The sequence below is a fragment of the Oculina patagonica genome, chromosome 2, assembly GCF_052425735.1.
Source record: "Oculina patagonica isolate OP01 chromosome 2, crgOcupat, whole genome shotgun sequence".
NCBI classification, from domain to species: Eukaryota; Metazoa; Cnidaria; class Anthozoa; order Scleractinia; family Oculinidae; genus Oculina; species Oculina patagonica.
In genome coordinates this window covers 44,352,240-44,372,853 of record NC_135759.1, presented here as the reverse complement: position 1 = coordinate 44,372,853, position 20,614 = coordinate 44,352,240, and the positions used below count along the sequence as shown (strand labels likewise).

Here is a 20,614-nt window from a genome sequence, read left to right as displayed (position 1 = left end):
ATCTAAAAAGTGTACCGCGGAGCAAAAAGTGACGCGTGAGTAGCATTGTTGTTTTACTTTATTTTACTCAGTAACAACACAATAAGAGTGTCTGGCAAATCTTCAAAATGACTTTCCGTTTGTTTATCACCAGCCTTTTTCTTCAATGCGCTGATCTTAAAGATTTTCTTTGCTAAATTACCTGCAATCATAAAACAGTCAGACAGTGATCTCTGGTTAGTCTTCGCTAGCATTACCCAGCCTAACTATATTAACAATAACCTCCATTTAGCAAGAAACTATGTCCCAAGACATTATCTATTCCAAGAAGAGAACTAAAAAAAACTGACGGAGATTCTCGAGGAAAAGATTATGTTCAAGGACAATTCTCGTATATGTTTTTGAAGCCAACTTGGTGTTATTGTATTTATTTATCCTCCAACTACTTTTACTCAAGGCGGCCGACTTAGGGAGACCTACCTTGTGGGGTGGGACAGAAAGGTGGGAGCCCAGGAGAAAATAGTCAAAGAGGAGGGGACCACTACAGAAAGGGGCGGCAAAATGGGCGAAGGGCACGTGAGGCGGGAGTGAAAGGTACGGGAGGCGGGAGATACAGACCCCATTGGATCAAGACCACCCCACCCCACCCCCTCCCCCTACTTTTTCTTAAAGGTTTTCAACGTCAAAGTAATTATGTCGGCGTTTAAAGATGTTGCCACAATGTTGAAAAATCTCCAGCTCTATTAAATTTAAAAACTTTCTTCGTATAAAAAGTGGAAAATACTCTCCAGTTTTGGCTTCATCGTGTGACTTGTTTGGACCAATCGCACGCGAAAATTTAGTGGATTATCTTGGATAAACATCCTGATTCCTGAATGTTAATCTTCACACTTGATTCAATTTATATCCTACCTATCCAAAACAGATTCCACAGCTTCTCTTGCAGTTGGGTCTCATGTAGCCAGGGTTAGAGTAACAGTAGCCCATAGCTGCCCACTGCCGGCAGTATTGATTATGATCCATACAGCCCCCTGACATTCAAATCAGTAAAAAAATATTATTGCATAGATGTAAAACACATGTTACGGTAGCTATCAGTTTCAGTGAAAAGAAATACTTAGCTAAGAATAAAAAAAAACAAGATTTGGGAGGACTTAAAGAGGGAATTCGCTAACAGTTCCAGCAATGAATGCAAAAATAAAGTACCAAAAATCTACTTATAGTACGACAACATTTTATATACTATTTAAATACTGATCTTACTGAAATTCATTTCTCTTAGTGACCCCGTGATTAAACATTCTCGAGAAAATTCAAGTCTAACCTCGTAAAAATGTTAAAAACGCGCGTTTAAAAAGCTCAATAAAAAGAAAAGCAGACCAACAACTCTTGGAAAGAAATTAGTTTAATAAACTAGAACGAGTCTTGGACCTGGGGAATAACGCTTTAACTGCATACTTGGTATCCAGTGAAAATAACTAACTTCAATTCCCAGAGATTAAGATATAATTCTTTTGATTACACAAGTTTCATTTACCTTTTTTTTAAGTAAGTCAGAGTCATTACCGTGTAATACTAAATTTTACAAGTAGGTAGCTTCAATTTTATATCTTGCACGGAATACAAACCGATAATTTTTACAAGAATCAATCTGGATACAATCTCCTTCCCCAGTTTAGTTTAATATTTCTCTTCCTTCTCTCGGGACGAGATTTTTGATTTTTTTCAACATTTCTTTAACGAATATATAACATTTCATTTCAACTCATTGTGAAAGAAATGGAAGAACGCCCGATTAAAACATGTAAAATAGCAATAAGATAATATTTACCCTGTGCATTGCACACTCGACAACTTTTCTTACAGTAAACTCGCATGTATCCAGGGTTTCTGTTACATTCTCCAATTCTCGCCCAATACCCACACTTGTTATTGAAGTCTTTGCAAGAACCTGTAATACGAACAAAAATCTCGTTAAGTTTCGATTTAGCTAACCAAGCGACTATATATATATATATATACAATGTGGTGGCTATATAGTAGCCGCAATAGTTAACTGGTTCTACCTTTTTATAACAGATCCAATAATCTTGAAACAACATACACTTGGTTGCACCCACCACCCCAATCCCCACCCTTTCCCCTTTGAGCAGAATTCTACATAGAATAAAATTGTTTTACACGTAGTTGTTTCACTTCTACAGTACAAATTGACTGATTGTCAACTGAGGAAAACATAACGTACACTCCGCGACTGTTCAATAGAAGCGGCAGCCTTCTCTTCGATCTGCGCCTTTCCACTACAAAGATGAGTGCTATGAGGCTGAGACAAAGACAATTTAAATCCTCGACGGGATGCGAACCTATGACCTTTCTATGACCATTGACCCGCTTTCGGACTCGCCTATGTTATCAGATACCCAGCATTGATATATGTCTGCTATAATTTTTATTACAGTTCTAAACTGTACTCTTTGTAGTTTGTAAGTGTTCGATATTATCGGCAACATTGATTGTAAATATATATTTTTAATTGATAGTGAATATACAGGCTAAGGAACTTTATTCACACCAAGAATTAAACCCGAGAAACAATGCAAATTTGTAGAGAGTAGCAGCCTCCAAAATACATACTCCCAAAAGATCCAGAATCTAAGCAAAAAGTCACAAATTCATGCATTGTTGTAAGCACTGGTCTTTTTTACCACGTCTTGGCCCCTTTAATTTTCGTTCTTGCGTGGTGCCAAAATAAGATTGGAATTAAAGTGCCATACTCCTGTCTGGAGTGCAGACAGTTGTTTTAGCTGCAAAGAATAAAGTTCAGGCAACCTATTTCTATTAACCAGAATACTTAAAGCGATTAAAAATACTTGAGATTTTTTATGTACCTCCTCCTCCTCCTCCTCCTCCTCCTCCTCCTCCCCCACCACCTCCTCCCCCACCACCACCGCCGCCGCCTCCACCTCCTCCACCGTTGCCGTCACCACCACCATTGCATTTGTACAGCAGATTCATTTGCTTGATATCCAAGGCACTTGGACTATCCCTTTGTCCGATTGTTACCTATAATATAATGATAAAAATGCAAACGCGTATAGGCACCTCTTAATGCTTATTGAGTGTTCAAGATTAAGTTGTCTCGTCCTAGTTTAATTGACACTATTTGATGTATTTTGGCCTTAATGGTAGCCCGATGTGTCGTGCATGGAGCTGCAATATTTGCTTTATTAGCACAAGCACTTCAGTTTTAAATCATCCTATTTACTGCAGTCAACTGGCAAATAAAGATCAGAGCGCTGAACCCCAAGTTGCCCCCTATAAATTGCAGTTGTAACTTACGAATGTGATTTAGTATAGGTAAAGATTTTGTCAACAAGCAGATATCCTATCGCAATACCATAATTTTGATTGTTAAAGTTTCGCTAAGTTTCGTTACGTTTTACGCTTTTGCAATACTGTATGTACTTAAAGTCATGCAAAAAAAAGCTTGTTGTTGTTGTAGCTTGTGTATACTCACTCCCGCTTGTTTAGGTGTTGTCGTTGGCTGACCATTTTTGCTGAAAGCTTTCTCTTCAAAATGCATTAGGCTGTTGTAATCATAGGGAACCCCGAACGAATTGATTCTAGAGGGACCATATTTGGCAAAATTGACTTTTTCAGCTGAAATTAAAAGTAAGAAAAAATTACAAATACGTGATGCGTTTAATGAACAGCACGTAGACAGACTTAAGATAGAAGAGGTTCTACACAGCTAGCTGCTATCATCATCATCGTCATCGTCATCGTCATCGTCATCGTCGTCGTCGTTGTCGTTGTCGTTGTCGCCGTCGTTGTTCCGTATGTCCCAGGTTCGATAGGTCAGCAAAAACGTCCAGTCTTTAAAAACATACAACGCTTTAATTTCCGAGGAGAAAACATTCAGCATTCAACATGGCCGACATCATGCAACCTCTTGGTCTTGAACACAGGTCTTACTGCGCATGCGCGCAAAACTCCTACTGATATGGGGGACCCTAGGGGATGTTTTAACTGAAAACAAAGATTTCTGCGGAACAGTCGTCGTCGTTGTCTTTTGTGTGTGTGTACAGGGGTCGTGATGATGATGATGATGATGATGATGATGATGATGATGATGATGATGATGATGATGATGATGATAATAATGATGAGTGTTTTTAAAAATATACAGTGTCCAATTAATGCATTGATTCAAATACCTAGTCACACTCACATTCCACAATGTTGTCCCAGTTAATAGTAACGTATTCGTCGCGATCAGGTCTCGACTGCTCGTGGTAAAATCCCAGCGCATGTGCTGAAAGAAGATAGCATTTTATTATTGTTTAGAAACCGGGGAAGCCGGCAACAGAAGGGAAGTAAGAATTATAGTTGAATATGCAGTTCCTCTCACCGATTTCGTGTGCTACGTCGCCAGCATTCCAGCAATGTGGAGCGATGGAGATGTACTGCTTATCACCTGTCCTGCCAACTTCCGAAAAACAGCTACGAGTACATTGTAAATAAAAAATGTTAAAAAAGTACAAGCTGTTATCAATAACGTTGTCCCAATTAATATTGATCTTATATGTCATAGCATTTGGAATAAATATCTTTTTAAGAAGTACAAAAAGACTCTTTTAACTCAGATTGGTTACAGAAACTGTCTGAACTATTAATAGAGGTTAAGCATGACGTTTATTTTTCCCGCGAACGGCCGTCTTCCGTTTGTGTTCGTACGCGGAAATGAGTAGCTTTTTGTTTGTTGTGAATGTGGGATTTTTTTTCCCTATAATTTTTGTATGAGGGATTAATTTTAGAATTCGATAAAAAGGTAGCAAAATGAAAGGCAAGCTCGCGTTTGCCGTTTGTCGTATAACGTCAAGCTTAATCTCTCTATTGACATCGACAGCAGCGTTAAGTCTTGAAAGATACTAGAATAACGAACTATTTGTCCTAGAACAAAGGGAAATTTGAGGCAAACCTTGAGAGAACTTTACATTAAAAACCTTTCAAACCGAAAACTTTTTGTGCGACAAGAACTGAACATACAATCTAGAATAAAAGACTGGGCATTTCTTCCATTGTTTTTAAATAAAGCTGTATAGCAGACACTTAAAACTTGATGGCTAGAAATAATTAAAGTTATTGTCTTACAAAGAATCAATGAGAACTTTTCATTTATATTTAGTATCAAGTCTCTGTTTTTGTGCGATTCGACTGAAGATAATTTCTTAAACAAAAGACCCAGACAAACTCTAAGTAACAAGGTATAAATATATCTACAGCTGGTTTTATAAGAAGCAGATGTTTCAAAACTAATTTCTACTTAACTCCGTCACCTCTACCAACATTTTTTCTTCGATCACCATGAAGGCAGCATTGTTTCTAAGTTTTCTGTGGTTTCTTTCAGCACAAGCGTCGTCTCCAGAAGGTATGGAGTCTTACTAGTTCAATTTGTTATCATTCAATCTAAGGAACGAATCATGAACACAGTGTGATACATGCAGTGGCGCTTAACACTGTCACGTTTTAAATGTTAAACAAGACTGTAGTCATAATTGCGATCATAGCTGAGCTGACCTTACAAAAGGAGGCAAGCGTGGCCGAGTGGTTTAAGGCGCTTGTGATGTAATCTGGAGGTCCCCGGTTCAAGACTTGCCCTTGCCACTAGCTGGATTTGTTTCTCAGTTGTCCCGAGTTCAAATCCTCGATCAGGCTTTGTACATAGCCAACTGGTCCGCCTCCTGCCAGTTGGGATTATTAACCTTGTTATGTTCATTTAAAATAGTTGTTTCCTCTGTTTCTGCTGGCCAAATCGGCGACAGGCATTCGTTTTCATATTTTTAAGACCAGTTCACTTAATCGATCGTCTTTTAATTTCCGTTCAGAGAATCTGGGCATCAGGGATGATGATTTGATTGAAGGTGACATGAAGTTGCTACCTGGTCAGACAAGAGCTTCAGTTCCAGACAGTCTGTGGCCCAACGGAGAGTTTGTCTATGACTTTGAATCATCTATAAGTAAGTAAAACTGCATATTCGACAAACATCCACGGACCAATATTTTCTCCAGAAAGACATTTACCAAAACTCAAAAACAATGTAATTGGTTTTTACCCATATTTCGGTTTTATTCTAAAAATCCTCCTCAGGGCGACTAAGTTACCTAAGGAGGGTATTTATAATAAAACCAAAAAATTTTTAAAAACCAGTTCAGTGTTTTTAAGTTCCGTTTTGTAAAACTACAAATACTCTTCCTTTTTACTATAAGAACGTCTAGTATGGGCTAAAGCGGAAATATTTTCGAAGTGGTTTAAGGATATTGAACCTGAAAATCTTACAAAAATGTTTTTACTTCTTCAATTACAAAATAAGGTGTGCTGGCAGTTTATCACTGTTGCCAAAGAAAAGATATATTTTTAATGCGCGACGATCGTATACAGAGTTTATGTTAGCCAGCGGCTACTTACAAGATAAGATAGAAATTTGTCCGTCCTGACCTTTTAAAATTATGTCAAAGACGTGGTTGGGAATAACACAGTATTCTCTTTGTTTAATTGCTAGGCAGCGATGTAAAGACTCTCATAGAAGGTGCAATGAAGGAGTGGACCATGAAAACACAGGGCTGCATCAAATTCAGGAAGAGGAAAGGAAATGAAGCCGCATATGTGTCTTTTTACAGGGGTGGCGGGTAAGCTTCCCAGTTGCTCTTCATATGCGAAGAGTTATTATTATGTTTAAACTTTTACAGAAACTATTATTCTTTACTGCTGGCACCAGGACCGTGGCTCTAACACCTGGATAGCCCTCGACTACTTCGTAATAATGTCTCTTATTTGATTGTTGTTGAATCGCGGTCAAAACTTTAAATCGTAACATCACAAAAATTTAAAATTACAATCACAAAAATTCAAAATTAAATATCAAAGTCCATTATAAAGAAAAACTCATAAGAGAGTTCCTTTTCAGGCTTGCTACAATTTTTACATTAACATCTTATTTTAACAGGTGCTGGTCATTCCTGGGAAGAATTGGCGTTAAACAGAGACTGTCCATTGGTGTATTCTGTCACAAACATGGAATTGTTGCTCATGAAATCGGTTAACTCAGATGTGTTTTATTTACCTTATTAGTATGCTTTTTGCCTTCATACATACTTACTCACTGATACTGAGTGACGGACTGACTGACTGACCAACCGCGACCGACCGACCGACCGACCGACCGACCAACCGACCGACCGACCGACCGACCGACCGACCGACCGACCCACCGACCGACCGACCCACTGACTGACTGACTCACTGACTGACTGACTAAATTGTACCTCCCATTGCAGAGTAAGACGCAATAAAGCTATACTATTATTACGATTACTATTATTTTGAATTATATCACTGAGGCTCTCTCTGTATTATTACTAATGGTTTTAGGACACGCTCTCGGATTTCTTCATGAACAATCACGCCCGGACAGAGACAGTTATGTGAAAATCAAGTTTGAAAACATTCTTTCGGGTTAGTATATATAATATATAACTTAGGAAATACTTCATTTTGATTCACGGGGAAAAGACAAATTTATTACCAATTTTTAACAGAACAACTCAATTTAGTGAGCAGTATGGTTCTTTACTCTGTTCTCCTCAAATGGTTTATTATCATACCTTAAAACAATTATCGTATTTTTCTTTAGATTTTGCTCAGAGATGTTCTGTTGGCCTGCCTTATTCGTAGCTGTCTAAAAAGAATTTCTAATTAATTGTTAGGTATTACTAAAATAGAATAAAACCCGCGCGAACAAATAAGAAACAAATGCTTGTCAACCACAAGTTTGAAATAAAGTTTCGTTATCTTAGCTTCATACCTACTGGCTGTTGGTTAGTGTCAATTTTTTCCATCAAAAGAGGGAAGCACCGAGCCAAGTGGCCCATACTGCTGGAGGTTATCCCGGTTTCATTAGCATTAAGCGTCTAGGAATATTTATACTCCCCTGGATGGAATGCTAGTCCATTGCAGGGTACCCCCCCCCCCCCCCCTCAGCATTATGTCGCCGTTAACCATTTATACACCTGGGGGAGAGAGGCACTATGAGAATAAGGTGTCTTGCCCAAGCACACAACACAATGACCCCAACCAGGGTTCGAACCCGGAACGTTCGCTCATTAACTGACACGCAATGCTTGCGATTCAAGGTTACATTTATTAACTGACTCGTAACTTCCAAAAGTCAGTTTAAATACCGGAATCTCTTTGGTGGTCATCCATCTTTCTTTTTTCTCTCGATCACTCTTTTTTGTGTCTAAAATTGAGCGGTTCAACTCCCTTCGGCAGAATTTCTATTCATTCAAACACTATAAATCTGATCAACAAAGCGTATAAGAGAGTTATGGATATTCCCTTTTTTAGAGTGGGAGCAGCTGAACTTTGTAACACTCTTCCCAATTTCGTAAAGAAAAGCATTAATTTTGTCGTAATTTGTAATCCGAGGGTCGCTTGTTTGTCAGTTTTTACTGTTTGTCGTAACCCTCATTTAATAAAGTTGATTGATTGATTGATTGATTGATTGATTGATTGATTGATTGATTGATTGATTGATTGATTGATTGATTGATTGATTGTCTCCTGTTAGGCAGAGAAGGTAATTTCCGAACGTCAAGCAATGTGAACTCGCTGGGGACGCCTTATGATTATGGATCCATCATGCATTACGGGGCGAGGGCTTTCTCTAAAAATGGAAAGCCAACAATCGTTCCAAAGAAAGCAGGGGTGAGTAGATTACAAACTTTACTGTTTTAGTAACATAGCCAAAGTTCTTGGTTTTCCGCACGTCTGTTTGGTACGCCATTTTTGCGTGCATGATTATGCTATTGTCCAAACTGAACACCCTAGTCCAATGCCCCCAACAAGGACAGCATGTAAATGACAACGGCAATAACTATTACAGCACAGCAGAAATAAAGTTCTGTTAGTTGAAACTATTACCGACAACACGCAAAAACTACCCTGCTTAATTTTGACAGTATTTTTTATCGCTAAGTAACTATAATAGATATCGACAACTAATTTGTTGACGAAAATCACCCTATCATTTATAAAGCCATAAAGTAAAGTGTATTTACTCGTCAGGTTTCAATTGGTAACCGAAAGGCTCTGAGTCCCATAGACGCACAGCAAATGATGTTGTTGTACAAGTGCGGCGGATCAGCAAGTGAGTGAAAGATTTGTCAGCTATGAAGATCTAACGTACAGTTCTATCAGCATGCATGGTAGAGATAGGGATAACCGACAAGATGAATCAGTTAGATACAAGAAACCATAAAAGCACAATGATCTACAATTAATCAGCACACGCCTTGATATTGCGGGGGGAAGTGGCAAGGTCAATTTATGCCCCTGAGTCCCTGAGTGGTTAAAAAAGACACAACGGCAACAGCAACTGGGTCGCTTAACAAAATAACTCATGAGCCAGCAGAACAGTGGCTCTGCATTTGAGTTATTATCTTTGAAGAACATTTTGCCGTCCAGTGTAAACCGAACAGCTTAGAACGGCCAACGTTTTGTGAGAGTATGATACACAACGACGAATTTCTGAAGTTTTCATTTGAAATCAAACGCGGGCTTAATATTATTTAGCTGAATGTAGCTCCGACACCGAATAAATACTTAATTTGTTCTAGCAATGATGATGTACTTAAGTAAAATGTTAATTCAATTTTTAATCGAGATTGTTCTCGGCCTTGACGTCGTAGCTGCTTTAACTTCATTTTTGCGTCGATGTGAGCTGTAAAATTATAGCTGATTTGTTTGTTCGTTCATTTTATTATTTCCCGTGAAGTTTGAAGTCAATTGATCTTAATATTATCCGCGAAAATGAATTGAGATTTTTTTTTTCGATTGTTGCCTTGAACAGCAATTACTGTGTATTTCAGTGCAAAACATTTTAATCCTCACTCCACATCCCTTTTCATCCCCATCTACCTCTTCTATTTTATAGCAATTGCTTTTAATTTTTCTTTTAGAATCAAGCTTATAAAATATGCGAGTTAATTTCCTACTCTTATTTTTTAGATACACCGCTGCCTACCGTAACTCCTCCGTCTTCCACATGTGAGTTAACAAATGTGTATAATTGACTAAAGAATCGATGATTTATGAAAAGCATAAACCACGAACGGTGCGACCCACATATTTACTGGGAAATATCTACAAAGAGACGATTTCATTCTTCTGGGAAAAGGACCATAAACTTCTGGTCCGTCTCCTGTACCCTCAGTCTTATAGCAGGGGACGTTAGAGTTGACCCACACACTAATGTTTTTGCAAAGAATAGGGCACGAAGCTCCTGGTGTTGTGGTCTGTCCGTTATATAAGTAGTAATTCAAAGTATACACCTAATTGAAGAAAGGTTGACCCTGTGAAAAGCATAAACCATGAACGATAAGACCAAATGGCATTCTGGGAAGGCAGCATTGATGCGCTGAAAAAATATTCCATTTATTGATAATTAAGATAATTTCTTCTTTTGGGGCATAAAGAGCATGATTTATGCAACCTGTCATATCATAATGTTTATTCTGTCACAGATGGGGATGATTTTTTTCAGATTTCCCAATAAACATTTAGGTCGCATCGTTTACGGTTTATGCTTTTCACGGGTCAACGTTTCTTCAATCAGGTATATCTACAGCGCAATTGAATATATACATATGGAATATGCGCAAGATAAATACATTATCATTACTATTTTAAATTTCTTAATATAATCACAATTTTCTGGTCTCTTGTTGCCCTGTTTTTGCTTTAATGAGTCAGTCAAAAACAAACCGGCAGCTTGCAGCCTATCATTCCATTAAACTAACCTGTAACACTAGTACTTGAAAAGCACAAATGCTTTCAATAGTTGAACCGTCTATCAGACCATGCATGCGTATTGATACAGATAGCCATTTTGTCAAAGTATATTCAATGTACCAAAGGGCCACAGCACTGCTGTAACTACATAGATTAAACGAACCACAGTAGTTATAGCTGATCTGGAAGTCTTTACTGGCAACAAACTGGATTCGTAAAACTAAAACAAAATACAATAACAACACGAATGAACCGATGCGAATACCCGAGCGAGCGACCTAACATGCAAAGAAATAAGATCCGAAATACAATACAACACGAAACTGGCTAAACTTAGGGTAAAAATAAAAGAACATAGGTTACCTTGTCTAGCCTTTGGGGCCGCGAAAGGGACAGAAAAATACGCTAAACGAGCGATAAATCCACTAAACTTTCGATAAACTTGAGTCAAACTGTACAACCACACTAGTTGAACACACTGCCGTCAGTGACCGAAAACGGCGCGAATCTTGACCGCGCGCAGACTGGGCTGGCTACAGTCACAGCAACAGCAAACGCTAACAGCAACGATACAAACTTTAATAGGTGAATAATCTAATTTACATCTGTTTACAATACAGCTTTCTCATGTGACTTTGATAAGGACGTTTGTGGGTTCATACAAGACAAAGATGACAAGTTTGATTGGACAAGAAAAAGCAGGGCTACACCTTCTGGAGGCACAGGACCAAGTGGAGATCACACTTCAGGAAAAGGTTTTTATTATTTATAATGACAACCGTAGTAACTATGTAGTTCGTGAAACATAAATTATGAAAGGACATTAACCTCCCTATTTCAATGTCCCTATTTCCGATGTTATTTTGCTTTGTAATGATTTTTGTTGAATTATTTTTTTATTTGATCTATTTTATTTTTCACTTTTTTATCTTTAGGTTATTATATGTACATTGAGGCATCCAGTCCTCGAAAACAGGGTGACAATGCCAAAATATCCCGCATGGTTACACTCTCTGGGAAGTCTTGCCTGAAGTTTTTTTACCACATGTATGGGGGAAGCATGGGTGTTCTTAATGTTAAGCTATCGGATGAAGTGATTTTTAGCAAGAGCGGAAATCTGGAGAACCAGTGGCATATGAAACAAATTCGTCTTAAAGGAACAGGAACCAAGAAGGTATATGCATATGTTTCATGGTGGTTATAAGTCTTCTGGATAGTATAAAATTCTTTGTAATAATTTAGTTTAATTACTCCTTACTCTCAGAGTTACTCGCCTTAGAGGGAGCTAAATCTCTAAATAAGAGCGACGTGTATAAAATTGGCAAACTATAACATGTTTTATGAGAATTCAACATCAGGCAAAATATTTTGAAACAGTATTTTTTGTAGTAAAATATCCTACCTTTTTGTTGATATCTGTGCAGCTTGGGCCTGTTTGGTGCTATTTCGACCAGTTACCAGTTTTTGTGTGATATACGGTACCGTCCTAACACAATTCCATTTATCTTATAATTACATTTTTTGAAAACAATTATATTTTCTTTTAGAAAATGAATGTAAAAATGCAAATTCAATTAACACATAAATAGTGTGGATTAAATAAAAATGCGTGAATTTGTATAACAACGCAGTAAATAAACAAGCCACTAAACAATGTCAAAGCTGCCAAACAAGCTAAGTTAACGGCAAAATGTTCCCAGATAAATTGGGAAAAGTCGATAGATTTGATTGTTACTGCTTGAATTGTTTAAAAGTTTCACATTTTCTAATTTGGAGCGGCTTCAAAAACCCACTCTAAAGCCCACTGGTGTCCAAAATATGACGCTAAAAGTCTTCCTTGGCAACAGATTGGTAGTTAAGGAGGATTTGAAGCATTTGGCACCAAAATAATATCGCTAGCCTGCAAGATCTTCTCGATGCTTTGATTCGAAAATAAATGTTTTTTTTGTTATATTTCGTCTTTTCTTGCAGCTGACTTTTGAGGGAATAAGAGGAAGTAGCTACCAAGGAGATGCTTCGATCGACGACATCACCATATTTGATTGTTAACTTGAAATGTCATTCAAATAACAAACTGAAAGTACGAAACATGAAAAATGAAAATGTAGATAGCAACAAAATAAAATGGACATGACGGATACACTGCTCTGTTTTGTTCTTTTAAAAATGAAAGAAATATGCATCTGTTATAAGTTCAAAATGATTTTAATCTACTGTGATTTGTATTTTCATTTGTACGAAATCTTAATCCTCACACAGAGAAAAATACAAATCAAACCAGTTTAAAATCATTTGGACCTTAAATTCATATATTTATACCATGCTTGTGCTAAATGCCTGTTCTGAGCTCATGAACATACTTTCTAAATATACGTACAGCGAGCGAGAGAACTTACTGAGCTTCGAAGCTACGGGGTTTCAGTTCTTGCCAATTTCTCTTGTTTTTAAAAAGCATCTATTTAGCTGTTTGAAAATCGACGAGACTTCCTTTGTTTATTTTTTTTAATCGGGGGGGGGGGGGGGCAATTATTTTTTATTACTTTTGATTATTTTTTAATGGTCCGTTCCCATTTTTTGGTGAATAAACGCCCTTTTAATAAACCGGAAGGCTTGGAAATCAAAGCGCTCAAAGACTCATACAACAGAGGTACACAAATAAGGCTTCGGGGGTTCTATTAAGTTAGACCAGTATGTAAAAGTGCTTGATGATACATCTGTGTCGCGATCGACCATACATTGATTTTAGAGGAAAAGAGGGAAACTTTTAGAATAGTTCAAGGTCAATCAGTTTAAAAAAAGAAGCGGATATCTATGGACAGGGAAACGATTAGAAAAGTGTACGGGGGGACACGTACTTTTTTTAATCGAGAGAAAAAATTCGTTTTTAAATAAAAAACGGATACGAAGAGGACTTGTGGACAATGGTTACAAACATCCGTCCATGAGAAATAATTGAACTTAATTTCCACAATAAAAGGCAAAAAATGCCAAATAATTTTGGATACAGCTGTGTAAAGGAAAATCCCAACTTAATTGCATTAAACAATAAAGATAATCGAGTTATAAAACATCAGCGGTTCTTTTTAATTAATAGAAACGTGTGTTTTATTTCGAGATTGTTGAACTTACTTTGCAAGACAAAAGAACAGGGCATTTTTCATAAATGATTGTACTCAGCTGTGTAATTTTGTTGTCCTTTTATTATGAATATCTTCCAAACATAAAAGCCACAAGCACTTTTCGAGGTTTTTCAGTAAAAAGGGTTTACTTAACACATAAACTTACATCAAATTAAAATCAACAACTATTTCTTCGAACTAATTGAACATATTATAAAACAAGAGCCGTGACATAGAGAGGGAGTCTTTTCATATTGATAGACAACAATAGGCAACAATTGCAAACTCTTTACCAATAGGGGCAATCAAAACTGAATCGACTTACATCAGGGGTTGTGTTGCATGTAAAACTTAATTAATTGACTGTTGTTTGTGCATGTAACACTAAATTCATAACACAAAAGAACACAGTTCAAAATACAAACATGCCTTATAAATGTTTGCACACAACTAAACAGCTGTAAAATAAATCACATTTTACTAATATCACTTCCAAGAATCACCAATCCCACTTTCATAGTGATCATCATCGAGTTCACAATGAAGACAATCTTGCTTCTCAATTTTCTGTGGCTCGTTGCTGTATCCGCATCATCTCCCGAAGGTAGGGAAAGTAAAGCGTCCTTAAACGAAGTTCATTATTACGATTTTTTCAAAGTCATCGTAAAAAAATGAGAAAAAATATTGTACTTACGATGTTTAAATTGTCTTTTTAAATAATCCTTTAATGTTCTTTGAAGTTTCATTTGAAATGGAATCATTATCAGAGGGAGCTGATCAAGCGACTAAAACAATCAACATGGAAAGAGTATAAATTTTTGCTTTAAGGTTACTGTAATCCTTCAGAGATGCTTATGTAGTGCTTCTGTGCGTTTTCACCGTAATACCTTAAGCTGTATCGATTTTTACAAAACGATTTAAATGATTTTGTGTTTTAGAGAGCTCTAGGAGTTTTGGCGGCTCCGGCCTATAGGAAACGTCTTATTCGCCCTCTGAAGCAATAATTTAAAAGGATTTTAATGTTTCGATAACAATGGGTCGCCATCGAACGTGTAAAAAACCGAGTTGGAGTTTTCAATATTTGAAACCTGTCAAAAGAATCAATAATTTCCTATATTAATGAGAGTAGGCAGATCAGGTGCGATCAGAGCATGTTAACGTTAACTGCCTTCATCATTGAAGTTTGGGAATTCGAAATTTCGCCGAAACGTACGTTTTTGGTAAAAATGTAATATGTAAGAGATTTGAGAAAAAAGTAAACTCATTTTTAGTTGTAATTAGTAGAAACTCAGCTGTGTTCTATTGGAAATCCGCGAATCTGATTGGTTCTCGCACTGATTTCTATTCGCCGATAGAAAACAGTCGCGCGCTCGCGTAGCTCTTTAAGCGGTGATTTTTCTTGATTTTTGTCTTCAAAGTGCACAATATTGTAGGTTTTGGACTGCAATCTTTTAGAGTTTCTACTAAAACAATTAGACTACTCGCCCTCGTTTTCTATGAGTGATAGTCAACTCGGCTGCGCCTCGTTGACTATTTGCTCATAGAAAACTTGGGCTCGTAGTCTAATTGTTAATTAAAAAACGCCTCTGTCGTCAAAATATATATTTAAAGAAAGCAGGGCAATAAGCCTTCCCACCTCCCTTCACCTAATTTCTGGTGAAATCATTCGCTCTGTAGTCCTCTTCCAATATTCTTTGTACTTCAATCAGTATTTTTGTCTATTCTATGGACGTTTTTCTCTATTTAACCTGTTCATCTTGTTCATTTCATTTCAAAAGAGTCAAGGGCAGGTATTGTTTCAGTGGAGGGCACAATTTTTAGCTGATCCCACTGCACTTTATTAAAATAATTTATCATTCTTTTTAATCAGAGAATCTGAGCAGCAATGACAATGATTTGGTCGAAGGTGACATGAAGTTCTTACCTGGCCAGGCAAGAGGTTCGGTTCCATCCAGACTTTGGCCCAACGGAGTGTTTGTCTATGACATTGAATCGTCTTTAAGTAAGTAAGAATACATTGAATAAGTACATCGTTGTCTTAGAGGAGGTGAACTGACCGTGACTGACAAACTAATGAATTTTTTTCTTTAAAGTTTAAAGTTTTCAGTAGTTTTACACTTGCGTTTTTCCAGGTTCCCAGAGTAGCGCGATGCAAGTAATCAACAGTGCAATGAATGCTTGGACAGTCAAAACCAACGGCTGCATAACATTTAAAAAGCGGACAACGGAAACTGCTTACGCGTCGTTTTTTAGAGGAAGCGGGTATGTTTTGCTATCTATCTATCTATCTATCTATCTATCTATCTATCTATCTACAGTATCTATCTATCTATCTATCTATCTATCTATCTATCTATCTATCTATCTATGCGTAATTGTGTAATTGTCAAGAGTCCAACTTCAACCGGGATTTCATACAGCTTTTAATTTAAGCCCAAAGTTTCGGCCTTCGAGGCCTTCTTCAGGAGCTTACATTAAGTTGGTTTGTGATTGCGCCATTAACGGAATAACATCTATCTATCTATCTATCTATCTATCTATCTATCTATCTATCTATCTATCTATCAGTCTGTCCGTCCGTTTGTCTGTCTGTCTGTCTGTTGATTCATTCATTCATTCATTCATTCGTTCATTTATTTATCTATTTATTTATTTATTTATTAATTAATTTTTTGTCAGTTGTTGGTCCTACGTGGGAAGAACTGGTAGGAAACAACAAATTTCCCTCGCTGGAGGCTGCTGGAGACATGGAACCGTTGTACATGAAATCGGTCAGTTAAAAAAAACATCCTTCATCTTTGATGAAATAATGCATGTACCATCAGTCGGGACCTGTTATCTTTACTTTATTTTAGCCATAAAATAATCAGAATAATCAGAATAATACATGTAGATTGGAAAAGCAAGATTTAAGAACTTTAAAATGAGAAACTGGGCTAATTTTCTATGGCAGAGTCATTGGCGGATCCTGACCATGAACGAAGGCGGGGGGAATTGGAGCTTTTTTGCGATGCGTAAACACTAACAAATTAGCAGGGGGAGTCATAAAGAAATGTTTCATACTAAAAAATAAGGAAGGAGCACGGACCTCCAGTGCCTCTCCGTCAAACAGAGTTGTATTACAATAAATGAACATAGTTTTATTTTCTCCGTTTTTCAAGCATTCAGTTCCATTCTACAAATTGACATATTGCAAAAATGTCATACCCCGTTACTATTTTATTTTTAATTTCGTTAGGGCACGCTCTTGGATTTCTTCACGAGCAATCGCGCCCAGACAGAGACAACTACGTGGAAATCAAGTTTGAAAACATACAGTCAGGTGGGTTTTTTTTTCAGTCGCACAACTGAAATACGTACAATTTTAAAAAGATTAATTACAATAAACATGTTAGCAACTTAAGAACGATCTACAAATAGGTTTAAAAGACCATTACAATGCACTGCTAATAAAAAAGAATTTCTTAAAATGATAAGTGCGGCTAACTGGAATGTCAAAACATCCTTTCACTTTTTATTTCAACCGTAAGCGTAAGAATTGGCAAAATGGCTAGAATGGTTGTAAGAAAAAAAAACACCGATCAGCCGTAAACAACTCAATCAAGGCGACAAATCGTACCCTCCATCCTTGATATGAAGACGGAAATTTTCTAATATTTGGTAGTGAAATAATTTTAAAAATAGGTCCAGTCATGGAACACTTATGACATGCATCATTAAGTTGATGCTCGAAACGTTTGGAATTAGCAAGAGTAGACATTTATTTTTGCGTCTCTTGAAGGAAAGGAAGGTAATTTCCGCAAGTCAAGCAGTGTGAACTCCCTGGGGACCCCTTATGATTATGGATCCATCATGCACTACGGGGCGAGGTACTTCTCCAAAAATGGACAGCCGACCATCGTTCCAAAGAGACCAGGGGTAAGCAGATTTCTAATGCTACTGGAGATAATAACTACGTCACTGTACATGGGTTAACCACTGTCATGTGAATAAGTCAAGTGCTTCTTACGAGAGATAAAAACCCCAACACAATTAGATTTATGGGTTCTCGCAGGTCTCAGTACAAACGTTCATCGCCTGATTCTTAAAGGGGCTAAGTTAATCTTATGTTATTAAATTTTGCCAAATATTCGCTATGAAACTAAACGTTTGCAAAGAAATTAATTCTTTGATACTAAATGACAAAACCATAGCTTCCTTGCAGCTAAATGTGTCTCCCGGGCTTCATAAATTTAAGTTACAAGCAGACAAGATTAACTTTGAAAACTGTTCCGCCGGACCATATTTCAAAAGCCCACATCGCAATCCGTTTCAATCTTCGACACTTTTGGCCATCCGTACCTTCTTTTGCATTTGGTGTGTTATTTAAATGTTCCTTCACTGTTTTAAGAGGTTATTTTATACATTTAAACAAATTTGATGGTCATTTCCTATGCCTAAGTTTGGCTAAAATCCGTGACACGGTCCCTTTAAAACGCTTAGAATTTTCCCGTATAAAATAAATTTACACAATTTTTGATAAATTTCAATTCCCGTTTTTTTGTTTTTTTGTTTATACCTGGTTAAATTAACTGAAATGGGAGTCGAAAACAAGTATGCAAAAACCGCCCGTAATGACTTGACCGAATGTGTGTGTTCTGCCAGCCATTAAAATTAATCATACAACACATTTATATGTAAATAGCACAATTGTGGAATATTCTTTCCTCCTAGGTTCGACTGTGTTCTTCTCTTAGAAGTTTTAAAACCCACCTTTCAAAATTAAGCTTGGTAGTACTGAAGTACGGCAATTTTTTTTCGATATTGTACGTTTGGTCGGATGCTCTTACACACTTCACAGTTGCCAACTGCAGAATGACAGAGCACAAAATCTGCGATCTTGTCGTTGAATGGTTCTGGCAATATGTAACAAGTTTGTTAAATACAAACCTGGTAAATTACCTACAATAGGGGTAGAAAGTGTTGAGACATCAATGCTTGGGGAAGAGACTGAGGCTAATATATAAATAAGGAACATTGAAAACCATTCTTTTACAGTGGAGCATTGCATTTTTATATATATTTTAAGTGTCGCAGCTACTTTTGACCTGTATTGTAGCTCGTCAGGAGTTCCCCTGCAGGCAAAGACTAAGAAGCCCAATTCTTAAATACAAACTTATCATTAAGTTTATCGCTGACATTTAAATACTTTCAGGTAACTATTGGCAACAGAGTGGCTCTAAGTGCAACTGATGTACGGCAAATGATGTTGTTGTATAAGTGCAGTGCATCAACAAGTAAGTAAGCTATTGATAGCTTAATGGTCGGTATTGATATTTCTTGCCTTTCCAATGTTTCGTGCATAGCAGACGGGTTATTCGAAGATTGTGCGAAACACTTTTTTGCTTTTCTTTAACATAAAAAAACAGTAAAAGTAAATAATTTAAATTTATCACCAAAAATGATAAACAATTTTATGCGCGCCGCGATTAATCATCCAGTATGAAGTTTACATCCGGTACGTAACTATGTTTATACCTGATTGAAGAAACGTTGACCCGTGAAAGCATAAACCATGAACGATGCTACCAAAATTTCACTGGGAAGTCGAAAAAAATAATCACACATCTATGACAGAATAAACATTATCAATGATATGACAGGTTGCACAAATTATTCTCGTAAGGTCCCAGAGAAGAAAATATCTTTGATCTTAGGCACAGTTTTTCCCTATACGGACCTCCCAACCGGCATTAATGAGGCAAGAAGGGTCAGTGGATCCTTACGTTCATTAATCAGCTAATTATTGTTTTTCTGTCCTCAGCCGCGCCTCCGGTCGCCACAACTGCTTCACCTCCTCCGTGTACTTGTAAGTTTCATTTTTTTATCGCATTGTGAAATATTTCTGCTCCCTTATAAAACTTATAAATTATATGCGATTTCTGCTATATTTTGCTCTGAAATCCATGCGGTTGCACGTTATACATTTAGATAAAGGAGAGACTATTTACACTCTACGCGCAGTTTACGCATAATTATGACAACGTAATGTACACTCGACCACAATTCCTTGCTTTTTCAACGCCCGATAGCTAAACGTGTTCATCAGTTCGAACAGATTTTAGCAAGGTAGCGTTTCAGCTCTTCTTCTTGACAGTTGAAGTGGGAGTGAGTAAAAAAGGGAAACTAACAAATCGTTCATCATCTGTTTTGCTTCGTCTTCTAAATCAGCGAACTCTAATAATCGTTAGTCAATACTCGTACCCAGACCGTCTCAGAGAAGGTGAGTGGGGGGCGAAGTAGACAAACGAGGACCAGTTGTTGTTTTTTCTTTTCGCAACTAGTTTGAACGCGTTCCGTAAAATCGCCCAAACGACTAAATCCTCAACTTAAACCGTCAGTTATTTAATGTAACAGATAAACTAAAAATCCAGAAGTCGTGGAAATTAAAAGTAGTTAAGTCTGCATGCTTTGTTAGTAAGCTTGCACGATTATAATACAAACAAGCTATTTATTCAGGGTAATGGGCTCCTGGCTTTTTTAAATTTAAGGATTCGTTAGAGAAAAAAAGTGGTGATCTCAATAATATTCTGAAACTTATTTTTTCGCAGCTCTTCCTCCAACACCGCCTCCCACGAGTAAGTATGCAAAACAGTCATAATCACACACTTACGTAGAATCAACA

The 20,614-nt window shown here is 37.2% G+C and overlaps 3 protein-coding genes across 4 annotated transcripts in view; 2 read left to right on the top strand and 1 right to left on the bottom strand.

Moving 5' to 3' along the window:
* Positions 1-40: 40 nt before the first annotated feature.
* LOC144642404 (zinc metalloproteinase nas-15-like) lies at positions 41-5,348 on the bottom strand. The gene is made up of 8 exons (XM_078501362.1): positions 5,329-5,348; positions 4,391-4,482; positions 4,211-4,294; positions 3,497-3,639; positions 2,868-3,042; positions 1,811-1,930; positions 892-1,010; positions 41-181 (listed from the first exon to the last, which is right to left on the bottom strand). Exons 1-7 carry the CDS (start codon positions 5,346-5,348, stop codon positions 892-894), a joined length of 753 nt encoding a protein of 250 aa, XP_078357488.1. The 3' UTR covers positions 41-181.
* Positions 5,341-12,942, top strand: LOC144644789 (low choriolytic enzyme-like). Its single transcript, XM_078504334.1, has 11 exons — positions 5,341-5,410; positions 5,868-5,999; positions 6,543-6,669; positions 6,987-7,078; positions 7,412-7,495; positions 8,610-8,746; positions 9,107-9,188; positions 10,049-10,087; positions 11,452-11,586; positions 11,767-12,005; positions 12,803-12,942. Exons 1-11 carry the CDS (start codon positions 5,347-5,349, stop codon positions 12,878-12,880), a joined length of 1,209 nt encoding a protein of 402 aa, XP_078360460.1. The 5' UTR covers positions 5,341-5,346; the 3' UTR covers positions 12,881-12,942.
* Positions 12,943-14,449: 1,507 nt separating this feature from the next.
* LOC144644787 (astacin-like) overlaps positions 14,450-20,614 on the top strand; it is a 10,184-nt gene continuing 4,019 nt past the window's right edge. Inside the window, exons 1-9 of one of the 2 annotated variants that reach the window (XM_078504331.1) lie at positions 14,450-14,554; positions 15,821-15,952; positions 16,083-16,212; positions 16,630-16,721; positions 17,189-17,272; positions 17,732-17,868; positions 19,145-19,226; positions 19,754-19,798; positions 20,541-20,567. In XM_078504331.1, the coding sequence (XP_078360457.1) occupies positions 14,491-14,554; positions 15,821-15,952; positions 16,083-16,212; positions 16,630-16,721; positions 17,189-17,272; positions 17,732-17,868; positions 19,145-19,226; positions 19,754-19,798; positions 20,541-20,567 (793 nt within the window). In that variant the 5' untranslated portion in view covers positions 14,450-14,490. The remainder of the gene's footprint in view (positions 14,555-15,820; positions 15,953-16,082; positions 16,213-16,629; positions 16,722-17,188; positions 17,273-17,731; positions 17,869-19,144; positions 19,227-19,753; positions 19,799-20,540; positions 20,568-20,614) is intronic. The other variant, XM_078504332.1, reaches the window with a different exon arrangement.